This window comes from Astatotilapia calliptera, chromosome 15 (genome assembly GCF_964374335.1).
Source record: "Astatotilapia calliptera chromosome 15, fAstCal68.1, whole genome shotgun sequence".
Classification (NCBI taxonomy): Eukaryota; Metazoa; Chordata; class Actinopteri; order Cichliformes; family Cichlidae; genus Astatotilapia; species Astatotilapia calliptera.
In genome coordinates this window covers 28,955,045-28,975,535 of record NC_137436.1, presented here as the reverse complement: position 1 = coordinate 28,975,535, position 20,491 = coordinate 28,955,045, and the positions used below count along the sequence as shown (strand labels likewise).

General features: G+C 42.1%; 1 protein-coding gene across 3 annotated transcripts in view; it reads right to left on the bottom strand.

Annotated features, from left to right (window-relative positions):
* Nucleotides 1–20,491, bottom strand: part of cd2ap (CD2-associated protein) — a 114,745-nt gene that overhangs the window by 50,298 nt on the left and 43,956 nt on the right. For 2 of the 3 annotated variants that reach the window (XM_026143288.2, XM_026143289.2), the window contains exons 5-10: nucleotides 20,107–20,236; nucleotides 18,428–18,606; nucleotides 16,893–16,980; nucleotides 9,632–9,726; nucleotides 8,489–8,587; nucleotides 6,784–6,837 (exon numbers count right to left, since the gene is read on the bottom strand). In XM_026143288.2, the coding sequence (XP_025999073.1) occupies nucleotides 6,784–6,837; nucleotides 8,489–8,587; nucleotides 9,632–9,726; nucleotides 16,893–16,980; nucleotides 18,428–18,606; nucleotides 20,107–20,236 (645 nt within the window). The remainder of the gene's footprint in view (nucleotides 1–6,783; nucleotides 6,838–8,488; nucleotides 8,588–9,631; nucleotides 9,727–16,892; nucleotides 16,981–18,427; nucleotides 18,607–20,106; nucleotides 20,237–20,491) is intronic. The other variant, XM_026143290.2, reaches the window with a different exon arrangement.

Sequence of the window (20,491 nt, the reverse complement as noted above, 5' to 3'; positions counted from 1 at the left end):
AGTTCAACTCAAGTAACTGCACCTCAAAGCTAGAAAATATGGCTGGGGGAAGCTGTCGCACACGGAATTTGTTTTTAAAAGCCGTGACTATTCAATTAACTGGCCAAAATCTACAGTTCTCCCCATTAACTGCTCCTTCCATAATTCTTCCTCTGCCCCACTGCAATCCGGAAATATTAAATATTTAGGTATTAATGTCTCTCCTAAGCTTTCAGACTTAACTAAACTAAACCACATCCCACTTCTAAAGAAAGTAGAAGGCGATCTGACTAGATGGAAATCTTTACCCATATCACTCATGGGAAGGGTCGCCACTATAAAAATGATGATCTTGCCAAAAATAAATTACTTATTTTTGATGATCCCTAACAAACCATCACAAGATTGGTTCAGATCTCTGGATTCATATATTTCCAAATTCCTTTGGAAAGATAAACCCCCGCGTATTAGCTTAAAAACGCTACAAAGAACCAAGGATAGAGGAGGATTAGATCTGCCTAATTTTCACCAATACTTCTTAGCCAACAGGCTTCAGTTCATCTCAGAATGGTTAAAACATACCTTCTTAGTTGAGCCCTGGCTAGATGTTGAACAGGCACTATGCAAGGATCTAGAGATTTCAGACCTACCATTTATTAGCTCAAACATCAAAAGACATGAATGCTTTAAAAGTATCAACATCAGCTTTTCTCTAACAGCATGGTGGGAGTTTCTAAAAATAACGGAGTCTTCATTAATCCCATGCAAACGTACACCTATCTGGAATAACCCTGACATATTACAAAACAATAATATGATTAATTTCCCAGAATGGAGTTGTAAAGGAATTAAATACTTAGAACATATATTAGAGGGAACAGAATTTATTCCATTTGACAGACTAGTTGAACAATATGGGATCAACAAGACAAGGTTTTTAGAATATCAACAAATTAAATCCATAGTAAAAAAGAAATTTAACCTCAGTCAAGTTGAATTACAAACACCACTAAGTGCGGCACATTTTCTTACTCTTAAATCCCCCAAATTATTATCTAAAATATACAGAACACTCTCTAAATTAGATGAATCAATATCCCTTCCTACTGCAAAGTGGGAAGCAGATTTATCAGTCAACCTAGACCAAAACTTCTGGTCTCAGATTTGCTTAAAAACTTTTAAATTAATTAAAAATCCCAGTCTGCAATTAATACAATACAAAATACTTCATAGAGTGCACTATACAGGTCATCGGATGTTCAAGATGGGCTTTACATCTTCCAACAACTGCTCACACTGTCAAGGCAATACACCAGACAATTACATCCACGCTCTTTGGTTCTGTCCACCAGTGCAAAAGTTTTGGCGCGAGATATGTGAATACTTATCAAAGTGTCTGAAATGTAACATTCCAACTTCCCCCTTAGTGTGTCTACTGGGCAGCTTAGATAATGTCACTTCAGAAAAGAATATAGCCCATATGATCTTCACTGCCCTATGCATAGCCAAGAAAACAGTCCTCATGAACTGGAAAAATAAAAATAATCTTAATTCTAACCAATACAGAAATTATCTATTAGATTACATTAGTCTTGACACAGCCTCTGCCACCACATTAGATCAATTGCTCTGGGCCCCTTTTATCAGCTCCATCACCTAGTGGGGGTGGGGGGTCATAGTTTGGTCCCGCCTTCACTGTTGTGATTGGTGAGGGGGTAGGGACAGGCTTAGGGCGTCGGGGGGTTCCCCGGAGGCATCTTCCTTGGGGGGCTCAACCCGGGGTAGCGGTCACGTCCGGTTGGGGGCTCTGTTGGCTCTCAGGTGACTGTTTCCTCGCGGCTGCGTGCAGCGGGGCTAGGGGAGGGTCTGTGCTGACGGACGTGGGTTACTGACCTGGCAACCTGGCTGCCCCTGGGTGGGTCCGGGATGGGCGTGAGGTTCTGGGGGCGCTCCGTCTCTGGGCTGGGGCCCGGGCCGGGCCTCGGGGGCTTGGGTCCTGGTTGGTGTGTTGCCGGGGTTGTGGGCGGGTGGGTGCATGGGGGCCCGGCCCTGGAGCAGGGTGCCGCCGGTGCGTCGAGCCGCCTGGGGGGCTCTTCAACTGGTGGGGGGGATGGTCACATCTTGCAGGAGCTTTCTTCTCTTCAGGAACTCTCTGCAGAAGGGGGAGATACAGGAGAGGTGGAGGAAGATCTCAGCCTGGGCGTTTACCGTCTTATGTAGTCTGGAAGATGTGTGGATGGTGGGGTGGGTGCAGTTTTCTCTGTGGTGGGGTTGGGTGGACTGTCCAGGGCTCTGTGGAGCCGGAGGGCGCTACTGCACTGGGCCCCGGTCTGATGGGCCTGGGCCCCCCTTCCCTGGCGGGTCGCGAAGGGTGGGAGTGCCTACTGGGGTCAGCGGGGGAGCTGGCCCCAGGGAGGGGTTACCTGCCCCTCCCTTCCTTCCCTCCCCATCTCCAGCTGCCTCCCTCTTCCCGCTCCTCCACAACCACCCACACATGCAGGGCCTTGGAGTGGGGGTATGTCACCTGGCTGCCTCTGCCTCAATTTTATCCCACAACTTAGACATTCACATTATTCACACTCTCATTACACATACATATAGGATCTTGGGGGTGGGCACAATCACGGAGTCCAAATTACCATCAGGGTGTATACCTCACCCCTGACGTCGTTGCCCACCTCTCAATTTTAAATACACTTAGTCATTGAGGGCCAGCAGGAGGGACTATGCGCTTACCTGCTGCTCCTTGGCAGGTAGCTCCATGCCCTCCTGGGTTTTAATTGCACCTTAGAACACATATGCATCAACACTACAATGAGCGGGTGGAGGGAGGTTTGGAGTCTTCTCCCACCCCCATTCTCTGCGGCCTGCTGGAGCGGGAGGGCTAGTAGGAGGAGTTGGCCGTCCGACTGCGGTCTGGGGTGTGGGGCCTCCCTGCTGCTGCGGAGTCGGGGTGGTCTGCCTCTCCCCACCGCAGGGAAAAGGGTAACACCACCTGGGTCTGGGTGCAATTCCCCCCTCCAGGGGCAAGGGTACCTAGACCCGGTTTGTAGAGTACGCTTGGGGAGTGTGATTGTGTGTACAGCGTCTCTTTATGTCTGTCTCCACGTTGGTTGAGTGTGGAGTGAGTGCATATGAGAGCATGAGGGTGGGAATGGATGTTTGTGTCTGTGTGTGCCTGTATGTCTGTGTCTATATGTCAGGTTGGGTATCAGACGCCACCTCTCTGGGGACACCTCAGGCCCTCCAAGGTTTGGAGGCCTATCTCCACCCACCACCACTTCCCCTGCCGGTGGCGGACTCCCTCAGGTGTCGGTGTGTTGGTGGTTCTTTGTGTCTGGGGGTGGGCGTCCGGGTACACACCGGCTCACTCCTTGGCGGCCGCTTGTCGGGGCCTGGGGCTCGCTCGGGCCCCTTTGGAGGTGGGGTGCCCCCGGCCTCTCGGCCTGGGGCTCGGTCACTCAGGCACAGCTGGGGGCCGGCGGAGCTCACGGGCGCGTCACTGCAACTCCCCCTGACTTCTGCTCCGCGGCTGCTGGGCGAGCCCTCATCTGGGACTCTCCTCAGCTCTTACTGGAACAGTGGCGCGGCTGCCCCTCTGTTGGTCTTCCATGGTCTCTTGTGTTCTGGGGGCCTCTGGATGTCTAGAGTTTTGATCTCCTCCATACCCGCTTCACACCCTGGAGGACGGGGCTGTGGCCCCCCCACACTCCCTAGCAGATCATTACATGGAGAAACCTTTGGAATGCAAGCATGCTGATCCACACAGGTATGCACACATGGGTATTCACAGACGCGGACTAAAGCTTTCTTGGTTGCTGCCTCAAAGCACACTGTGCGCTGTCTATCTTGCGTGCTGCACAATATCGTTTATTATTTAGTAAATATTGATATCTATGACTAGCTAGTTTATTGTGATGGTGCTTTGTTTTCTCTATTATTATGTTGCTCTTTGTTGTTTGCTGTCTCCTCTGTTTGTTTTTTTTTGTTTGTTTGTTTTTTTTTTCTCTCCATACAGGTGACCCAGGAGTTCTTTTTTTTTTTTCTCTCTCTCTTCCCCCCTCTTCTCACCGTCTCTTCTCCCCTTTGGTTTTCTTTCTTTCTCTCCCCCTCTTTCTCTCATTCATTCCCCCTGTCCTATTTATTAAAAAAAAAAAAAAAAAATGACAAAGGATGAACTGAAGCTCTGCCATCACGTAATGTCGCATACTGCTGTTTCTGATGTCATTAAAAAAAAATAAAAATAAAACAAAAAACAAAAACAAAAAAACAAAAAACAAAACACGAGTCATAAGTGCAATAAAATAATCTATTAAGTGGGGGAAAAAATCCGGACTGCAAGAACAAGCAAACAAACCTAGTCTATCTTTTTATAGATCAACGTTGTTCATGTGAACAAAAAAGGTAAAGATGTCATTTTAATGCAACAACGCATAGCAATGACTTTTTCCTGTGCATATATGCATTTTCACTTGTACCGAGCAAACAGGCTTTGTGGTACAGATCATGCAGCAACAAGCAGCACACAGCAACAGTTTGAAATGTAAAACAGAAATAGTTTTAAATATATCAGTGCAGTTCTGCTATTTCACTTCTGCTTTCCTCTGTTTCTGCGATTCAAGATTTGAATAGTTGTGCGGGGACTTTGAATTTAAAATGTGCTCCACAAAGCAGGAGCCAGAAGGTGGGGCCACAAAATGTAAGGGCATAATGTAAATCAACAAAACACCAATGAGCACCAAAATACAAGAATAAAACAGTAAAGAATAATAAAAGCCAAAAGTTGAAACCCGTAAATAACAAGGAATTAAAATTAAATAATAAAGGTGAGCAGCAGACCTGTGAGCGAGAAAACACCAAAACTGAAAGCAAAAATTAAATCAAATGACTCAAAACAAATCAAATTTGCACCGATTGATCTCCTATAGTAATCACTGAATGTGGCCATGGATGATAAGCATACAGGGGGTACAGAATTATTAGGCAAATTAGTATTTTGTCCACATCATCCTCTTCATGCATGTTGTCTTACTCCAAGCTGTAAAGGCTCGAAAGCCTACTACCAATTAAGCATATTAGGTGATGTGCATCTCTGTAATGAGAAGGGGTGTGGTCTAATGACATCAACACCCTATATCAGGTGTGCATAATTATTAGGCAACGTCCTTTCCTTTGGCAAAATGGGTCAAAAGAAGGACTTGACAGGCTCAGAAAAGTCAAAAATAGTGAGATATCTTGCAGAGGGATGCAGCAGTCTCAAAATTGCAAAGCTTCTGAAGCGTGATCATCGAACAATCAAGCATTTCATTCAAAATAGTCAACAGGGCCGCAAGATGCCACTTGCCACCAGTTTGGCCATATTTCAGAGCTGCAACATCACTGGAGTGCCCAAAAGCACAAGGTGTGCAATACTCATGGCCAAGGTAAGAAAGGCTGAAAGACAACCACCACTGAACAAGACACACAAGCTGAAACGTCAAGACTGGGCCAAGAAATATCTCAAGACTGATTTTTCTAAGGTTTTATGGACTGATGAAATGAGAGTGAGTCTTGATGGGCCAGATGGATGGGCCCGTGGCTGGATTGGTAAAGGGCAGAGAGCTCCAGTCCGACTCAGACGCCAGCAAGGTGAGGTGGAGTACTGGTTTGGGCTGGTATCATCAAAGATGAGCTTGTGGGGCCTTTTCGGGTTGAGGATGGAGTCAAGCTCAACTCCCAGTCCTACTGCCAGTTTCTAGAAGACACCTTCTTCAAGCAGTGGTACAGGAAGAAGTCTGCATCCTTCAAGATGAACATGATTTTCATGCAGGACAATGCTCCATCACACGCGTCCAAGTACTCCACAGCATGGCTGGCAAGAAAGGGTATAAAAGAAGAAAAACTAATGACATGGCCTCCTTGTTCACCTGATCTGAACCCCATTGAGAACCTGTGGTCCATCATCAAATGTGAGATTTACAAGGAGGGAAAACAGTACACCTCTCTGAACAGTGTCTGGGAGGCTGTGGTTGCTGCTGCACGCAATGTTGATGGTGAACAGATCAAAACACTGACAGAATCCATGGATGGCAGGCTTTTGAGTGTCCTTGCAAAGAAAGGTGGCTATATTGGTCGCTGATTTGTTTTTGTTTTGTTTTTGAATGTCAGAAATGTATATTTGTGAATGTGGAGATGTTATATTGGTTTCACTGGTAAAAATAAATAATTGAAATGGGTATATATTTGTTTTTTGTTAAGTTGCCTAATAATTATGCACAGTAATAGTCACCTGCACACACAGATATCCCCCTAAAATAGCTAAAACTAAAAACAAACTAAAAACTACTTCCAAAAACATTCAGCTTTGATATTAATGAGTTTTTTGGATTCATTGAGAACATGGTTATTGTTCAGTAATAAAATTATTCCTCAAAAATACAACTTGCCTAATAATTCTGCACTCCCTGTAGTGTAACTTAAATAGCATCCTTTCACAACAACAGAAAATTTGATGTGAATTCCTCAAGAAAGTGTATCTCAGAATGTTGATCCCTGCAGTATTTGACAGAAACACAGATCTAAAAATCTCTCATCAGCAAGGACTGTCAACAGTGGGGAGGAAGACCACCCTTTCAACAAGAAGAGACCAGTAGTAGTCACCTGCTGCCACTGTTTGGGACGGTGAGAGGAAAGTTAAGAGAAAAGGAGGAACATAATCCTGTTTTCCATCACAGGAACTATGATAGCTGCACCCATCCTTTACATACAGGCAGCTAAGGATGAAAAGAAGTGCTTGTGAATAGTTCGGGTACTCTGGATGCTTACCTCTTCTGCCTCTGGCTTTGGTGATGATTTGATGGACCCTATTGATGTGGGAGCCTGAACAAGAACAGAAATCTGCTAGAAAGTCACTCCAACAGCTTTCTCTGATGAGATCAATCAGTCAGACTTTCACACTATTTTACACAACCTGACGGACTGTTTAAAAACTGCTCCACTGATCTCAAAAGGCTCCTTTGTACTGTAAAAAGCATTTGGACGACACCAACAGTTACTTGCTGCATTTGGGACATGGGAAATTTAATCCGACTTTGAGCTCCATAAAACTAATTGGTAGATGTAAGATACAGTACGCCATATGTCAAAACTGGGATTGAGTGAGCAGTGTGAAGCAGGGAGTCCTTATCTAAACCTCTGCGTTTAATTTCATGGGTAGGAAAGACCAAAAGATTTTCACACTAAAAACTAAATAAAATGTAAGAACGCTGCAGAGTTTACTACACAGCTGGGGATCAAACTGTGTAGAAAGAGCAAATCCTGAACTGCACATTCAGGAGATTTTTTGACATGCAGAGACAGATGTGGGAAACACAATGTGGAACGCCAGAGTGGTGATGTTACGCATAGGTGGAGTGGTGATTGCCTGAAAGGTAGGTTTGTACAGGAATCGAAGCATAAATAGTGCAAAGTTTTTGTTTTACCCCAGGCTACATCAAGCTGAACTGAGCAGATGAGGGCAAGAATTAAAACACAGCAACAGGAACTAGAAGCCAGGAAATTTATAAAAAAGAAAAAGAAAAAAAAGAATGTGTGTGGATTAAACAATTCACTTTGGAAAGTCTCCTGGAGTCCACTGAAAGCATCCAAAGGATGAAACCAAACTGCAATGTTTTCCTTAAGAGGAGTTTAGATGACTTAATCTATACATCTAACCATCATAGTGACTTTGCAAAGGAACTGAACAAGACTTCAGGACACAAGAGCTAAAAACAGTTTTAGAGTTGCACATGGAGATTACCTCAAATGATACGGAGACCACCACAGTGCTACATCCCTGTGGGGCTCATTCTCATGCGCAGCATTAACGTGCTGTCAGTCACCAGAATGTGATTTTCCTAAGTGTCCTGATAAGCTGATGAAGAGATGAGAGTTTGAATGACATCATATTTACTCCTCCTGATTGGTCCGTGTGAACAGAAAACAAATCAGGACTAAAACATAGTACTGCATAATTTCTTTTTCATTGGTCCAAATCAAATTGAGTTCAGGTTAAAAAACTGAATTAATTTATTGACGTTTGGTTTTAATTTATACGCACAGTATATCCACTGTGACTGGTTAATGGATGAGGGGAATGGAAAGATGATTTTATAGTAGTATATAAACACATGGGGAAGCTCAGCAAAAGGACTGAGTGCATCATGGGAAGTCCCCCAGCAGTCTAAGCCAATAGCAGCATTACTAAGGGATAGCTAAGTGTTAACTGCTCCAGCATGAAGTGAAGGAAGTAAGCCTCTAAGGATCACTCTGGATGTTTCTAAATTTTGCATCACTGCAAATATAAAGAACATATCCTTGTATCTATTTACTCTCATATTTTACACCATGAACACCACCCGCCACACCCTCCTGAGTCTCACGAATCCCTCGGTTAACTTAAAGAACCTATAACAGATGATCTAGTAACGAATGACTGGGAACGTTGACTGTAGACCATAATGAGTTCATTCTGTTCTTTTTCCAATCCCACCTCTTTCTCTGCTTCAGAAATCATGACAACGAAGTTGTCAGGGAAGACGCCTTCTTTGCCTCCGACTTCGCCTCGCCACCAGCCCGGCTCTCCTGTGTCCTGTGACAGAGGCAACAGAAAACAATGAGCGGAGGCTAGCATGACATCACACGTATGTCCAATAAGGCTGTTGTTTTTTCTTTATTTAAAACTAATGTAATCTCCTTTTTGAAAAAAAAAAAAAGAAAGAAAGTTTTTTATTACTTTGAAAACTACATAGCCTGAACCCTGACCCTACGCTATCAGGGGTCTTGGCAATAAAGGAGTCAAAGAAAATATGTAAAACAGGACAGGGAAAAACAAAAAGACCAGCTTAAAAAACAAAACAAAACTTAACTCCCTCTACTAATATGTCAAAACTTGTTTTCATTTGAATGCACTTTTCTCGTTTCACCACTAGATGGAGGCAGCTTCCCAAGAATTACAAGAAACCACGTGTTGCTTCCACTTTTCTCTCTTGCAATGCAGCTATAGGGCTGCTATGAACTCCCCACACATAAATAATTACATCCAGTTCTGAGAGCTAGGTTATAAGAGTGTAACTGGTTTGGTACAAGTCCATGCTACAGTATTGTTTGTGCGGTTGGCTGCAAAATGAAAGCAGCAATGTTCATGTTGTAGATGCATAAATGGTAAAAATGGGTGATTTCAGGCAGCATGATGATTTTATAATGTTGCTGTGAAGCAATAACTTGTATGAGGTGCTGAAAACAAAAGCAAAGAACAGTTTGTTTTTTGCCAGGCAACATAACAGTATCATCATACAACAAGCAGAAATGAAATGTTATTATTGCTAAATTACAGTGATATAATGCTTTTATATAGTGTTATATGTGCCTAAGTGCTAAGCACAAGCTATTTTAGCCTGTTGCTAAATTGCTGCTAGGCAACATTATGATATCAGATGATACACATTTAGCTGCTCAACTCCTGATCATGTGAGAAGAGTTGGTGCACACAGACATATAACAGGATTGCACATTTCCTTTTTGCTAAAGTTCCCTTGTTCTTCACCTGTTCTTCTGCTTCACATGTTGGGTTGTGACACTGACGAAAAGGTATTTCATTACACAAGTTTACAGCATGAGTCACCTGGAGGCTTACCTTGCTCAGCACGTGTACAATATCGCCTTCATTCAGGGTGAGCTCGTCCTCGTTTGTGGCTTTGTAAGCGTACGCCACCTTACAGTACTCTTTAGCTGTGGAAACCAAAACATTGGCTTCTATTATAGATTGAAGACACAAATAAAAATCACCAATACACTACTTTATTCAACTTGTCACCACATTTGTCTCTTTACTAAAAGACGAAAAATATTAAACAGTATCTATATTTAAAGAGCAACCTCGGGGATGTTTTCATGTTTCTCAGCCAGATAGTGTGATGTGAGAAGCATGGGGAGCCTGCCCAGTGTTCTACATCAATTTCTCACTCAATTTCTAACTCCTAGTGAGTTACATATAAAACAAAAAAATATAAACCTATAAACAAAAGCAACATGCATTGGCTAGTAGCAAACAATAACTGTCAATTTTTGTTCATATATTATTCAAAGTGAGGTGCTAAGCAAACATCATGTTGAATACATGTTGAATACGTAAAGGTAAAAAAGGAGCACATAAAAACTTTCAATAATCTCATTTACACTTATTCAGACCAACAAATATGCTAACCCTTCACCCAAAAGGCAATCGACTTTTAATCATTCATCAATCAATCTATGACAATATCTGGGGCAGGTCTGCAGGGGCAGAAGGATGAGCAGTGACCTCCCTTTCTCCACCTGCTTCCTCCAACTTTCAGACATTAACAGGCCAGCTGATAGTTACAACCTCTGTAGTTTGTCCTAGGACCTCCTCCCTGCAGGATAACACCTCGGCCTGGAGGCGTCCATCCCATCCCATCCCATTCCATCCCATCCCACTCTTTTTTGACGTGGAGGAGTAGCAGCTCCACTCCAAGCCCCTCCTGAAAGACCAAGATCGCCGCCCATCAGGAAAGCAGAGCCTAGCCACAATTCAGAAAAAGCTCATTTCTGCTTCTTTTATCCATGACCTCAAGCCAGCACCTGTCTGCTGTATATGAATGACCAGGCCAAGACAAACAGCTGAATTTGAGATTCATCACCTTTGGCAGGACTTTTCTCAGGTTTTGTGCAAGTCTCTTTTTACCTTTATTTCTTCAACAATGGGATTCTAATCATTCCTGCATTTATTGGACACACTCGTTAAACATTCCCAGTGCCGACGGTAAAAGGATGCTCGGCTTTAATGAGCTGTCAACCATTTTCTGTAGCACAAACAAATTCCCAGCAGCTTGCCTGGGAATTTGCTTTCTGCTTGCCTGATCTACAGATCAGGCAAGCAGAAACCTCGAAAAGGAAGTTTAGCCCATTCTTGGAAGAACTGTTTCAGCTCAGTCACATTCTCAGGATATCAAGTGTAAACAGCTACTGAGATCAATCCAGAGGATCTCTACAGGGTTTGGGCTCCAACTGAATCGCCTCGATCGGCGAAGGTTGTCGGTGATGTCATTCAGTGCTCTTACTTAGATATTTAGGGTCACTGTCCTGCTCACCTTTTAAGCCTATTAAAGATCATTCAAAATAAGAGAAAAAACAAAAACAAAAACAGCAGAGAGCACAGAACCTCAATGAAACTCAGTAACTTGTACTTGAATGACAGGGGGAATACCTGGTAGGATTGCTAAGTGACTAGAACGCTGAATGGGCCAAGCAGCTACTAGCAATACTGTTACTGTTACTTTCAAAGCAGTGTATGACAAGGCCGAGTACTATTCAATTCAATTCAATTCAATTTTATTTATATAGCGCCAAATCACAACAAAAGTTGCGTCAAGGTGCTTCATAGATACAGAGAAAAACCCAACAATCATATGACCCCCTATGAGCAAGCACTTTGGCGACAGTGGGAAGGAAAAACTCCCTTTTAACAGGAAGAAACCTCCGGCAGAACCAGGCTCAGGGAGGGGCGGCCATCTGCTGCGACCGGTTGGGGTGAGAGAAGGAAGACAGGATAAAAGACATGCTGTGGAAGAGAGACAGAGGTTAATAACAGATATGATTCAATGCAAAGAGGTCTATTAACACATAGTGAGTGAAAAAGGTGACTGGAAAGGAAAAACTCAATGCATCATGGGAATCCCCGGCAGCCTACGTCTATTGCAGCATAACTAAGGGAGGATTCAGGGTCACCTGGTCCAGCCCTAACTATATGCTTTAGCAAAAAGGAAAGTTTTAAGCCTAATCTTAAAAGTAGAGATAGTGTCTGTCTCCCGAATCCAAACTGGAAGCTGGTTCTACAGAAGAGGGGCCTGAAAACTGAAGGCTCTCCCTCCCATTCTACTTTTAAATACTCTAGGAACAACAAGTAGGCCTGCAGTGCGAGAGCGAAGTGCTCTAATAGGGTGATATGGTACTACAAGGTCATTACGATATGACGGGGCCTGATTATTTAAGATCTTGTATGTGAGGAGCAGGATTTTGAATTCAATTCTGGATTTAACAGGAAGCCAGTGAAGGGAAGCCAAAACAGGAGAAATATGCTCTCTTTCTAGTCCCTGTCAGGACTCTTGCTGCAGCATTTTGGATTAGCTGAAGACTTTTCAGCGAGTTTTTTGGACATCCTGATAATAATGAATTACAGTAGTCCAGCCTGGAAGTAATAAATGCATGAACTAGTTTTTCAGCGTCACTCTGAGACAGGATATTTCTAACTTTAGAGATGTTGCGCAAATGGAAGAACGCAGTCTTACATATTTGTTTAATATGTGCGTTGAAGGACATATCCTGGTCAAAAATGACTCCAAGGTTCCTCACAGTATTACTGGAGGCCAAGGTAATGCCATCCAGAGTAAGAATCTGGTTAGATACCATATTTCTAAGATTTTCAAGGCCGAGTACAATAACCTCAGTTTTATCTGAATTAAGAAGCAGAAAGTTAGCGGCCATCCAGGTCTTTATGTCTTTAAGACATTCCTGCAGTTTAACTAATTGTTGTGTTTTATCTGGCTTCATGGACAGATAGAGCTGGGTGTCATCTGCATAGCAGTGAAAATTTATGCTTTATGTCTTCTAATGATGCTGCCTAGGGGAAGCATGTACAGTGGGGCAAAAAAGTATTTAGTCAGCCACCGATTGTGCAAGTTCCCCCACTTAAAATGATGACAGAGGTCAGTAATTTGCACCAGAGGTACACTTCAACTGTGAGAGACAGAATGTGAAAAAAAAATCCATGAATTCATATGGTAGGATTTGTAAAGAATTTATTCGTAAATTAGGGTGGAAAATAAGTATTTGGTCACCTCAAACAAGGAAAATCTCTGGCTCTCACAGACCTGTAACGTCTTCTGTAAGAAGCTTTTCTGTCCCCCACTCGTTACCTGTATGAATGGCACCTGTTTGAACTCATCATCTGTATAAAAGACACCTGTCCACAGCCTCAAACAGTCAGACTCCAAACTCCGCCATGGCCAAGACCAAAGAGCTTTCGAAGGACACCAGGAAAAGTATTGTAGACCTGCACCAGACTGGGAAGAGTGAATCTACAATAGGCAAGCAGCTTGGTGTGAAAAAATCAACTGTGGGAGCAATCATCAGAAAATGGAAGACATACAAGACCACTGATAATCTCCCTCGATCTGGGGCTCCAAGCAAGATCTCATCCCGTGGGGTCAAAATGATCATGAGAACGGTGAGCAAAGATCCCAGAACCACACGGGGGGACCTGGTGAATGACCTGCAGAGAGCTGGGACCAAAGTAACAAAGGTCACCATCAGTAACACACTACAACGGCAGGGAATCAAATCCCGCAGTGCCAGACGTGTTCCGCTGCTGAAGCCAGTGCATGTCCAGGCCCGTCTGAAGTTTGCCAGAGAGCACATGGATGATACAGCAGAGGATTGGGAGAATGTCATGTGGTCAGATGAAACCAAAGTAGAACTTTTTGGTATAAACTCAACTCGTCGTGTTTGGAGGAAGAAGAATACTGAGTTGCATCCCAAGAACACCATACCTACTGTGAAGCATGGGGGTGGAAACATCATGCTATGGGGCTGTTTTTCTGCCAAGGGGACAGAACGACTGATCCTTGTTAAGGACAGAATGAATGGGGCCATGTATCGTGAGATTTTGAGCCAAAACCTCCTTCCATCAGTGAGAACTTTGAAGATGAAACGAGGCTGGGTCTTCCAACATGACAATGATCCAAAACACACCGCCCGGGCAACAAAGGAGTGGCTCCGTAAGAAGCATTTGAAAGTCCTGGAGTGGCCTAGCCAGTCTCCAGACCTCAACCCCATAGAAAATCTGTGGCGGGAGTTGAAAGTCCGTGTTGCTCGGCGACAGCCCCAAAACATCACTGCTCTCGAGAAGATCTGCATGGAGGAATGGGCCAAAATACCAGCTACTGTGTGTGCAAACCTGGTAAAGACCTATAGTAAACGTTTGACCTCTGTTATTGCCAACAAAGGTTATGTTACAAAGTATTGAGTTGTATTTTTGTTATTGACCAAATACTTATTTTCCACCCTGATTTACGAATAAATTCTTTACAAATCCTACCATGTGGATTCATGGATTTTTGTTCACATTTTGTCTCTCACAATTGAAGTGTACCTCTGGTGCAAATTACTGACCTCTGTCATCATTTTAGGTGGGGGAACTTGCACAATCGGTGGCTGACTAAATACTTTTTTGCCCCACTGTATAGTGTAAACAGAATTGGTCCTAGCACTGAACCCTGTGGAACTCCATAATTAACCTCAGTGTGTGAAGAGGACTCTCCATTTACATGCACAAATTGGAGTCTATTAGATAGATATGATACAAACCACTGCAGCACAGTACCTGTAATACCTACAGCATGTTCTAATCTCTCTAATAGGATATTATGGTCGACAGTATCGAATGCTGCACTAAGATCTCTGTGCTTGTCCTGCTAGACGAGTCCACTGTCAGAGGCCATAAGAAGATCATTTGTAACCTTCACTAAAGCTGTTTCTGTGCTGTGATGAACTCTGAAACCTGACTGAAACTCTTCAAATAAGCCAGATGATCAGTTAGCTGTTTGACAACTACTCTTTCAAGGATTTTTGATATGAAAGGAAGGTTGGAGATTGGCCTATAATTAGCTAAGACTGCTGGGTCTAGAGATGGCTTTTTGAGTAAAGGTTTAACTACAGCTAGCTTGAAGGCCTGTGGTACATAGCCGATTATTAGAGATAGGTTGATCATATTTAAGATCGAAGAATTAATTAATGGCAGGACTTCTTTGAGCAGTTTTGTAGGAATGGGGTCTAAAAGACACGATGGTTTGGAGGAAGTAATTATTGAAGTTAACTCAGAAAGATCAATTGGAGAAAAAGTGTCTAACTTAACATCAATGATACTAAGAGTAGCTGTAGATAATATTACATCTGTGGGATGATTATTGGTAATTTTTTTTCTCTAATGATAAAAATTTTATTTGTGAAGAAGTTCATGAAGTCATTACTAGTTAACGTTAAAGGGATGGTTGGCTCAAAAGAGCTCTGACTTTTTGTCAGCCTGGCTACAGTGCTGAAGAGAAACCTGGGGTTGTTCTTATTTTCTTCAATCAGTGACAAATAGTAAGATGTTCTGGCTTTGCGGAGGGCTTTCTTATAAAGCAACAAACTATTTCTCCAGGCTAAATGATGATCCTCTAAATTTGTGATACGCCATTTCCTCTTCAGCTTAGGAGTTAGTCGTACGTAGTGAGGAGGTAAAATTATTAACAAAATAATCGACCTCTGTTGGAGTAGTATTCAGATAGCTGCTCTGCTCTATGTTGGTACAGGGCATTGAAGATGATAACAGTGGGTGGATTATATTCTTAAACTACCAAGTGTAAATGTGTGAACATTGGACAGAAAGCACTGACATGTAGAAAAAGTGCTTATGAATGTTATAGAATGTGCTTTGAGTGTTGTAAAACAACATGACTATTTACCATTTAACACGTTTATTAGACACACAAATATTTTAGAAAAATGCCAAAAACGTGTTTAAAACTATAGACACTATTTTGACATTTTTGGGCAATTAACATGGTCCTTATTCACACAGTGTGACCATAGAAATATTTTCATGCAACCTCCTCTGGCCTTGATAACATCTGGTATTCTGGCATTGTTTTTATGCACTTTGACAGTTTCTTTTATTAGATCCCATAGGTTAGCTGTCTGATTATCTTTGAATCCACTAAATTCCAGATTTGTTTAATAGTCCGGACTTTGACCTGGTTGGCCCATCAGTTCCAGCACTCCAGATTCCTTCTTCTGGGTCTCTGCACAGCTTTGAAGCCTGCTTGGGTCATTGTCTTATTGTTATATGAACCGACAACTGATCTGATCCTTCTGTGTCTAGTACTTAAAGCTTCAGTACATTTAATCAAACAGAATATTCAAACAAAAAGGCTATACTTTCTGTCCAAGAATGCAAGCAAATAGCTAATTTGGCATCTGAATCAAAAAATAATCATGTGCTTCATTATTTACTCTGTAAATTCATGGATAATAATAATACTAATACTTATTATTATATTTTAGCATTAAAAAAATTCAGATGAAAGCACCTGTGCATACTGGTGGATTGACCATGACAGAAGCATAAAAGGGATTTCTTACCAATACTGTTAATGTGGGACAGCTGTGGCCTAAATACTACACTGGGGGGCAGACTAATACATCTATCAGGTACTGCACGTGGCCAGGTTTACTCTGGGCTTAATGATGTACACTTAGATTCATTTCACATAGTCCTTTTTGTAGAAAGTTAAGAACCCACTGCCACCGAGAAAAACTCACCTCTACCAGATTTGTTGCAGGTTTGCTGCTTGTTAATTTTCTGAAATAATCTACAGAGGGTTACTGCATGTGGGAAATAGTTCCAACTACATCTTGTCAACAAATGCAAAGCTGCATCAGATCCACCAAAATATCAGTAGCTCACCGATATGCTGAACGCTTTAACAACATCACCAGTAATGCACTAATGCTTCATTTAGGTTCATTAATATAAACACGCACAGGTGACTCTTTTTTGCATGGTGGCAGCTAATTGGTCAGTGCTGCTCCATACTCCTCCATAATCAATACCCCTTAGCAGAAAAGGGATGCATGTAGATCACACTTCAGATTTTACAGTACATTTTAAGGCTTGCAATTCCACTCTGTAGACTGTTTTGAACCAAGGTTTTCAGTATTTAAAATCAATAAATCTCACAAAAAGATAAACAAAAAGACAAACATCACTCTCATACAGATCTATAGACTGGTGACAGAAATTACACTAATGCACCTGAAGTATGTTTGTAGTGTGTTACCTTTGGCTTTGCTGTCTCCATCTGCTTTCTGTGAATCTGTCGTGTTGGGAGGGGCGGGCTTTGCAGCAAGGGGTATTGATGGGATTGGCTAAAATGAAGCAAACCATACAGATGGGAATGATTTATCAGACATGAGTGGACAGTGTTTGGAGGCGCGTTGTCTGTTGAACAGTGTGTCTGAACTGAAATGAGTGGAATAATCCAAACAGCTTTCTTTCTTTTTTTTTCTTTTTTTTTTTTAAAGGACATCGGATAGACTGTGTTGCTAATTATGAGATTAATAGTTACGGATCATAGGACGCAGCAGGAAAGAAGAATGACAAGTGCTTCAGTCACAGGCAAGAAAAACAGAGCATGAGGATAAAGAATCCTGAGAAATGTTTGAATGCCAGCAACAATGAGGTGCTAAAAGGAATAGGTATGAATCAGTTTTTAAGGTTTTGGGGGTTTATTTGAGTCGGGTCGGGTCGGGTCGGGGGGGGGGGGGGGTCGTCCCTAAAAGGTGCAATAAGTCAAAGTCAGACAGTAGTGTTTGAGGGATGATGAAGGTCACATGAAGATACCTGAAGCTGTGAAGAAGACTGTGGGAGAACATGTGAAATGTGGTGGTATGTAAGGAGTGGAGGAGAGTGGGGGAAGCTGAGCTAGTGATAAAGACAGAGTGTGAAAGCTGTTGTGAAGAAGAGAGAGAGAGAGGCAAAGTTTCAGAAAAACAATAAACGCTATACTAATTATTCACTGAGCTTATGCATCGAGTTGTTTATCAGGAGCAGGCTGGGATTTACTCTTTCCATATTTGAGAAAATTATACTTGACAGGTGAAGGTGAAAGTTCCGGCTTGGACTTACTGTGATGATAGCAACAAGTGTGTTCATTAAAATAAACATTAATGTAGGTATGGTCCTTCAGTGTCCACAGTAATATATGAGCCTCATGAGTGTCAGACTGAACAGAAGAGCTGACAAGCTAACATAAAAATAATCATTACAGATATGACTTGAATCACACATGGGGTGTCAACCAACAGAAACATACAGCACACTAAGATCATGTAATAATACTGTCCTAATATAATCCTATCATGGCCTGATGTTGTCAAGATATGACACAATATTTTCGCAATGTGATACTTTTAGGATAGAATATTGTGACAACATGATACTATCACAATAAGACATGATACTATTACAGTACAATACTGTCACAATATCAAGATGTGATATTATCGCAGTAATATAAGGATTTGATGTTGTTACGATATGGTTACCAGAACGAAGTCAAATAACATAAGGATACAAAACTAAACCACTTAGATACAATCCTGTCATGTCACAATAATATTATGACACACTGCCCTCAGTAATGCATGGTATTAATCAAACACTCATTCTGTGATGCTTGATACAAGGAAATCCACAATATCGTGATTTCTATAACTGCAGGAAAAATGGGGGGGAGAAACGTGTGGCAGCTCGATTTATGGCAAGGAGCTTTTGCCTGATGTCTGCCATTACTGTGGTGTAAATCGCACTTACGTTTTCGTTCTTCTCCTCTTTGTCAGGGGTTTGCACTGAGTGCCGTTTTTTGTAAGAAGCATCTTTGAAAATATCTCCGAAGCCGACTCCTTTGATCTTCTTGGGCTGGGCAATGCCTCCGTTCCCCGGAGTGGGCAATGGTGAGGTGGGTGTGCCAATGCTTTCCGCTCCATTTCCATCTGATTGAGACAGAGTTTGAGTTAACAGGGGTTCATTTTACTATTACTGTAGTACTTTATAAGACACCAGAAGAGTCTGTTTTCAGCCGACAGTCAGTGCTGCAACTGTGATTTACTTCTTAAACAGGGTATTCCATCTCAAATCATAGTGGGGCTTCTGCTTGACCATCACAATAATAATACTTTTAAAGTGAAATTCTTAGTTACAAAGTCAAGGAAATGCTGTTTTCATTCAACTTTCATAGTGAATTAAGCACCTATGACAAGCGGTACCATAAAAACAAAAATATCCATCAATGGTCTAATCCAAAGCCAGGGAAGATTAAAATCAGTCTCAGCTGAGCATGATTCATTTAGGAAGTGTTCAGATTAAAACTGGTCCTGACCTCTTCTCTGTTCTCTGGTCACAAATCTAACAATTGCATGCAGTGTAGATCAGTCATAGCTAGCTGGATAGTCATTTGTTCGGCTTCATTGCTAACGTTATCACTAGCAAAGTCATATCCCGGTAGAAATGCTAGTTTATCAGCTTGCCAAATTACTTCAGCAGCTAACATGATCCATGTTACTAAATTCTGTACAATATGAAATGGTGTTGATAGTTGAGCTAAGCAGCTCTGTCAGTAATGCAAAGATTTACCTTTCACAGTGACAATCAACATAAAAGGTAGTCACCCAGCTAGCTGTGGTTTAGCTACACAACATATCTGGCTTTTATAGTTTCATAAAAAACGTGTTGACTCTGCTCTCATTGTCCTACAGTACACACACACACACACACACACACACACACACACACTCTGACTGATAGAACTTTCCTCCAATACGCTCTCATATGAAATACTTGTTTACTACTGACTGCCATCAATCTGTGGATCCTAAATTGACTTTTTTTTAAAGAGCTTCTGTATCTCTCAGTCATAGAAGAACCGGGCAGAAGGCTTAAAAACATGCAGCTGTAGACTAAACAACTTAGCCTACTGGCTTGTTGAGGCTTGTTTCAGACGGACTGCATTCTAAACTGAACGGCTTCATTAACTGCACTTAATTCTACTAACAATGGAGTAATGACCTTTAAATACAGAAACAACACAGCTTAACTAACAAGCTCTAGATTTAGAAAATAACTAGCAGTGTTCACTGTGTCTGATGAATGTTTGCTGATGGCCAGCTGTTTGGTTGGTTTCTTTACGGCCCCTTCATTCACTGCTGGGATCATTACACTTCGGTGTGTTTTGCTGTGTAGCAGTGTGCAAAACAGTGAAAACCGAGTGATCTCCTGTTGCTTCCAACTTTCTCTGATCATTTTATTGTGGTTAAAATCATATCACACTCCTACCTCCACAGCTCTGAGGTATTTCTCCATAAACACTATTGTATAAGTGGTATTTATGGTTTATTAAATGATTAGCACACTGACTAAAGACAAATTACACAAAGTTAGTAAATTCAAATCCAAATGTTTTTAAATTCAGCTGCACCCTTTTTTAAAATTTTTACCAGTGTCATCTGCTCTGCTGGTGTCATTGGACTCTCCGATGTCTCCCATGGGCTCCAGCTCTTTGACAAAGTTGGAGGGAAAAATGCCTGATTTACCGTTCAAGGTGCCGCTCCACCAGCCCTCTTCTACCTGTGCACATGTCAAATAAAGCAATCAGTCCTGATTGTGTAGAGAGATTGAGAGGTTCAGTCAGAACATTCTGATGCCATGAGGGCAACAAGAAAGGTCCAAAGGAAAAGTGAAAAACTTTTCCCACAGCACAACCACTGACATCTCTCACTTGCCAAAACGTGTCTGCACTGCAAAACCATAACATTCATGTAACACTACACCTATACACAAGGAAGCAGTTAGACTAAAAAATATCTTCAATGGGGCCTGGTG